At 47.8% G+C, this 6,456-nt stretch overlaps 1 protein-coding gene across 9 annotated transcripts in view; it reads left to right on the top strand.

Annotated features, from left to right (window-relative positions):
• Positions 1 to 2,483, top strand: part of RIMBP2 (RIMS binding protein 2) — a 90,906-nt gene extending 88,423 nt beyond the window's left edge. For 2 of the 9 annotated variants that reach the window (XM_081802418.1, XM_081802420.1), the window contains one exon: positions 2,127 to 2,483. In XM_081802418.1, the coding sequence (XP_081658544.1) occupies positions 2,127 to 2,372 (246 nt within the window). In that variant the 3' untranslated portion in view covers positions 2,373 to 2,483. Of the gene's footprint in view, positions 1 to 233; positions 2,038 to 2,071 lie in introns of those variants that run through there. The other 7 variants (XM_081802426.1, XM_081802419.1, XM_081802422.1 and 4 more) reach the window with 6 other exon arrangements.
• The last annotated feature ends 3,973 nt before the right edge of the window (positions 2,484 to 6,456 follow it).

Below are 6,456 nucleotides of genomic sequence, written 5' to 3'. Positions count from 1 at the left end.
CACATTCCAGCTGGGGTGAGAGTGAAGGGGATGGCTAGTCCTTCGGTTCGTTTGCCCTGCTAGGATTTCAGTCCTCTTAGCAAAGACCAGAGACCTCCTCCAGCATAATTAACTAGTGGATGACATTCATGTTTAGTGTCTCATTTTTATTTTATTTCATCACTGCCAGTTTTTATATATTATATTTTTATATATATATATTTTTATTTCTTTGCTCATCTGCTTGGAAACAGAAGAAGAGTGTTCATTTCACACCTTAATCAGGCACTGTAGCCTTCACGTAAGTGAGCACCTGAAGATACCCGTACACATAGCCCTGTCCGCGGCCCTAGCGGACTAGTGCGGGCGACGCAAGGCTTCACTGTGGGCGTTAAAAACAAAACCAAAAACGAAAAGAAATATGTCTCAAAACACCACTGGGCCTGAAATAGTAGGCTATTACTCGGTCTCAGTTGTGAAGCAACTGACTTTGTAGTCAAATCGTCATCTTTACTCCTCATTTCCTACTATCTACATAGAGAATATTTCGAAGGCCAACATTGGGAACATATTTCTTAAGAGGCTACTTGTTTGTTTACGTAGAGAGTGTTGCAGGGTCTCCTCCTCACTAAAGCTGCATATTGCATTGTTAACCACTCTTGGAAAAAAGCACAACCTGAACCACTATGTTTACTCTAGGAAATCTTCCTCTAAAAACACAGGAGGTCGAGCAGATGAGTAGGGAGCAGGGGGCGATGCAGGGTTGGCTCTGACAGGCCCCCTGCGGCCTTGACCCCGACCGGTGACCCGGTGACTGGTCCGTCAGGTCCGCGCCTCTGTCTCGAGAGAGCGCAGGCTCCCTCCTCAAAGCACAAGCCCGCGTCCGGGGCGCCGGCCTTCGCGGCCAGGCCCACCGTGGGGGCACCAATGCAACAGTAGGTGTGAGGAGCCATGCAGCTGCAGTGATGGCGTTAGACGGAGCGGACGGTATCTTCAGCTGTCCTTGGGATGCTTTACTAGGTGTCTTCCATTGGAACTAGACCTTGATTCTAAATCCAAGCAAGCTTGAAGCCCTTGGCTCCTCTCCTGCGCCTGCTGGCTCCCGAACACTCGAGTGAGGCAGGGCTTTGCGTGGAGAGGTGGGGGGCGCAGGACAGGGTGCCGGGCCCTCAGGCGCGTCCGAGCCACCGGGGAGCCCGTAGGCCGAGGCACTATGTGCGCACTCTGCTGGCAGAAATTCACGTCCAGCCCCCGGGCAGTAAGGAAAGCACGCAGTAGGGGCCTTTAAGCTTCCTTTGATTGCGATCGAGGTTCATTTTAGTTTTTTTTTCTTTCAACCGGTGTGTGCCATCGCTCTAGGGTACTAATTTCCCCAGGAATGCACGCGGCAAGATCAGCACTTCCTCTACCCCAGTCGCTTTCAGACCCACAAGTCCCCTTTAAGAACCTTTGCTTTTAAGATTACTGACGGGCACTCGGCCAGTTTCACTGTAACCTAATTTAAAGTGACTTCTGCTCCCCACCCCGCCCCCACCCCTCCGCTTTGGCTCTTAATTTACAAAGCAAATGATTACCTAGCCTTGTTTGGCCAAAGCAATGGCCTCCCCCTCCCCTGAAGACAAAGAAACCGCAGACCAAACGTGGATGGCTAGACCCCCCCCCCCCGTAGGGCCGCTGTGGGGTGGGGGTGGGGGGCGCGCGCGCGCTCGTGGCATCCTTTAACCCCCAAGGAAGACACGAGCCGGCCCTTACCTTTCCTGGCGGGGGACGGGGCCGTGCGGTGTTACCAGCGGATGGATGTTGTTGGCGCTCACGCACTCAATAAACTGTCGCACTGTACCTACTAGGTTCCTCCCGAGGGTTCAGGTACAGCAAGGAGAGCGCCATCCCCCACAGCCCATCTCCATTCGGGGTCACCTCCGTCATCTATGGGTACTGGTAGTCCTGGGAGAGGCAGGGAAATGTCCTCGAAAAAGAAAAAGGGGCTGCTTTCCAAAGGCAAGAAACTGCTGAAAAAGCTGGGTGCAGTGAAATGACCATGTGCTTCTGGACGACTCCCCAATCCATGTCATTCTCTTTGATTCCAAACTAGGGCTTTCAATGACTCAAGTACTTCCTAAAAACACACTCTTCTCCCCTGACACCAGGAGAGAAGTGCTCTTTGCACTGCCGTCCACTTTAAGCCAACGGCGAGGACAAAGAGCGGCTGGTGCCCCCTCCCAGCCTCCGTGCCAACCGCTCTGGCCCGCGGCCTGACGGGAGGCGGGCTCTCCCGAGCGCCCAGGGGCCAGGGGCTCGCTCCCCACCTGGGGTCCCAGCCTCTGTGCATTTGTCATCCGCCCTTAAAGCGATGGTTTCCAACTCGACCCCTTCTCGAAATGCTTGCCTCATGACGCATCACTCTCTTTAACTCTGGTCTTGAAGTTCCTAGTTTAACCGCCTTGATGTTCTGCCTTACGCACAACGGTCTGTACTGTCCAATAAAAACTACGTGTAACTTTGTACGTGTCGTGCATTCAGTGCTCCTCACCCCCCCCCCCCCCCACAGCGCTCTGCAGTCGCGCATTTGGACGCCCTGGCTTTTCGCCTTTCCCCAGCGAGCCGGGCAACACACAGAAAATGTTTACTTACTCAGATCATTCAAAAAAAAAAAAAAAAGAGTGAGAAAGTCACTTTGTTTGGAGAAGTTACTGCTCCTCCAACCTGCCAGAAAGCTGAGAACCGCTCCTGGCTTCCAGCGTCCCCTTTGGTGGCGTGTGGCTGTCCGCCTCTTCCATTATTTGTCCCACGCCACCCACAGCTGGCCCGCGGCGCGCATGCACGAAGCGGCCCCCACGAGGCACCCCCACCCCCACCCCTCCTAAGCTCGGTCCGTCCACACGGCTCCACCCCGGGCTCCCCACGGCCCCTCGAACAAGAGGCTCACAGAGCTGCCGGCTGGCATATCGGATTGCTTACTGTTTTGTAATTCTTGTCCACTTGTAAATTGTTTTTACTCTTTATACATACTTTTCAGACTGCCTTTCTTTTGTAATTTATGGAAGGTTTATAAATGAATGACCAAGCTTTTCCCATTGTGTCTTCAAAAACTCTCTTGTAAATTGTAATATATTAGTGTGTGGTACATTTATTAAAAGGAACTTCGTCGGTGTGTGGCTCAGTACTGTGTGCGTGCGTGCATGTGTATGGTTAGTGTCAGACATTTTATAGAAATAAAATTTGTTATTTTATACAATGCCGTTTCTTCTGTATCTTGGTGTGAAACACTTCTGACCAGAGCGGCCTCTCGGGATTCCTTTCTCCCGTGTGCACCAGGAAACTCGATGGCCCTGCCTTGCCCTGTTTCTCCGTAGTGGTTGTGACCGGCACTCGGGAGTTGGTCACCAACTGCCGTCAGCCTCGTGCTGCTGGTGACAGCTGGTGGCAGCCCGCTCTGGCAGACGGGACCGATGTTCCTTGGGCCTGAGGAGCACTCACAGACCGACGGCCGGGGCCTGGGGGCGAATCGAACCGTATTTGTCCTGTTTCGCGCTGGCCCCTTTACAGTTCAGGTGCCGCGCGTGACCGCGTGCCTGTGTGCGACCTGAACCAGCCAAACCCACGCGGCCGGGGCGGAAGGTCAGGGTGCACAGAGTCTCGGTTAGGCAAGATGGATGAAGTGACGAACTCATGTAAAAAAAAAATGCTAGATCAAACGGAAAGTCTTACGAAAAAATAAATTCCAGTTGAAGAAATACTGACGTAAGAAATTACAGTGCACATGACAGTGTGAATGCTCTTTATGCCACCGCATGTTTAAAGATGGTTGAAATGGTATGTTTTCTTACAGAAACTTTACCACGGTAAAAAAAAAAAAAATGACAATTCCCGCCCCCCCCCCCCCAAAATAGCAAAGGTAGCCAGGACTAATGTTTCTCTAATTCTTTTGAAAATATTTACAAATTTCCCAAAATATGGAGGCAGACCCAAATGCGGGCAAACCCGCAGCAATAATGAGGGCTTAGTTTTGGTGAATACTACTGAACACTCGCGCAGTACATGATGCCAACTGTATACACTTCTAGAGAGAAGAAAACTGCCCCAACTCCCGAGGCCAGCAGTGTCCGCAGCAAAACTAGACAAAGACATTACAAGAAATCCACAGACCAAGAGCACCATGAATTTTTAAAAAATCCTCAATGAAATATTAGCAGATTAAATCCAGCAACATATAAAATGGATGACATCCACTGTGGCCAGCTGTAGCTCATCCCAGGAACGAAGGCTGCCTGCACTTTCTGAGAAAACATCAACACACTTTACCAATAGAAGACAAAAGCTGTCCTTTGATGCAGCGAAAGCATTGGACAAAATTCGATCCCTATTCAGGAAACTAGGAAAAGAAAGGAATTTATCTCAACTTGATAGGATTAGCAGCCAGCACCATACCTAATGGTGAAAGACTGACCGTATCCCTCTTTCCATCCAAACCGAGCCAAGGACATCCACTTGACCAATTGTGTTCAACATCGCACACACCGCTCCTAAAACACCAGCCCAGTGAGGAAAGAGAAGTCATACACTTCGGAAAGGAAGAAGTGAAACAGTCTTTGCAGATGACATGATTTTGTATTTGGAAAATGCTAAGCCAGCGACAAAATGCTGTTGGGACTAGGAAGTGGATTTGGCAAGGTGACAGGCTACAAGGTCAACATACACAAATCATGGGTATTTCTACAAACTAGCAGGGAACAATTAGAACAGAAATTAAAATACAAATATATTTTAGTATATGTGCTGCCGAAGCGAGCACTAAAATACAAATATAAATGGTATAATAATCAAATAAAAATATAGGTAATTAGTTATATTAGCATCAAAACCACAACATACTTAGGGATAAGTTTAACAAAATATGAGCAAAACCTGTATGCTGAAATTTATAAAACATTGCTTAGAAATAAAAGGGCTCTTAAACAGAGATACAGAATATGTTTGTGGTTTAGAAGATGTAATATTGTTAAATTTCCGATTTTCCCCCAAGTAGATCTCTTGATTCAGTGAGATGCCAGTCAAAATCCCAACAGGCTTTTGCTAGAAATTGATGAGCTGATGTAAAAAATGATGCGGAAATGCAAATGATCTACGATCGCCAAGACGGTTTTGAAAAAGATGAACAAAGTCGAAAGACTCCCAGTTGCCTGATTTTGAGAATTGTAAGGCCACAGTTATCAAGACAGTGTTGTTTTAGTGTAAGATGTGGACATTTAAGTCACTGGAACAAACTAGAGAATCCAGAAGTAGATGCATACATACGTGGCATGTTCATTTAAAGCAAAGGGGCCAAGGTAGTTCAGTAGGGGAAAGAAATGTGGGGTTTTCTGGAAATGTTGCAGAAAGAGCTAATTATTTATGGGGGAAAACTGACACTTATCTCACATGGCACACAAAAATTCAAACAGATCACAGTTCTAAGTGAAAAGGTTGAAACCCTAAAGCTTCTAGAAGAAAATGGAAAATTTTGGCCAGAGAGATGTCTTACACAGTAAGACACAAAAAGCAAAAACTGTAAGGAAAAAAAAAAACCCCTGATAATTGGATTTCATCAAATTTAAAAATGTCTTGGGGCACCTGGGTGGCTCAGTCAGTTAAGCATCTGCCTTCAGCTCAGGTCATGATCTCAGGGTCCTGGGATCGAGTCCCTGCTCAGCCGGGAGCCTGCTTCTCCCTCTGCCCTGCTCTTGTGCTCTCGCTCTTTCTCTCCCTCTCAAGTGAATAAAAAAAAATCTTTAAAAAAAAATTGAGAATGTTTTCCCTTTGAATGATACTTAAGAGAACAAAACAGCAAGCCAGAAACTGGGAGGCAACATTCATAGTATGTATATCTGACAAAAGATCTGGATTTAGAATATATAAAGACATTTTACCATTCAGTAAGACCAATTTTTAAAAAAAATATGCAAAAGGTTTGGACAGCTATTTTATAAGAGATGTAAAAATGGCCAGGATGCACACAAAGAGATGCTCAGTATCATTAGTCAGCAGGGCCATGCAAATAATAACCCGAACAACAGAATGTTGTTATACACCCACTGCGGTGGCTCTGTGAGGTCATCTTATTTGGGTTAATTTTAGCTAGAATTTTAAAATTCTATTAAAGGGGCACCTGGGTGGCTCAGTCTGCCTTTGGCTCAGGTCGTGATCCCAGGGTCCTGGGATCGAGTCCCGCATCGGGCTCCCTACTCAGCAGGGACTCTGCTTCTCCCTCTGCCACTCCCCCTGCTTGTGTGTGCGCGCATGCACTCTCTCTGTGTCAAATAAATAAAATCTTAACAAAACGAACATAAAATTCTATTAAAATGAGAAAGAGCGACACCATCAGACGTTGGGGAAGCCACGAGCAGCTGGGACTCACGGGCCTTGCAGGGCAGAGGCAGGGGAATGCGCACCGCGGAAACCGCCATCAGCTTAGGATCGAGCAGCTCCGTGTCTACGCAC

This window comes from Leptonychotes weddellii, chromosome 13 (assembly GCF_054177405.1).
Source record: "Leptonychotes weddellii isolate Sample4059 chromosome 13, ASM5417740v2, whole genome shotgun sequence".
Taxonomy (NCBI): Eukaryota; Metazoa; Chordata; class Mammalia; order Carnivora; family Phocidae; genus Leptonychotes; species Leptonychotes weddellii.
The sequence above is the reverse complement of the archived record's forward strand: the minus strand, read 5'-3'. Positions and strand labels throughout refer to the sequence as shown.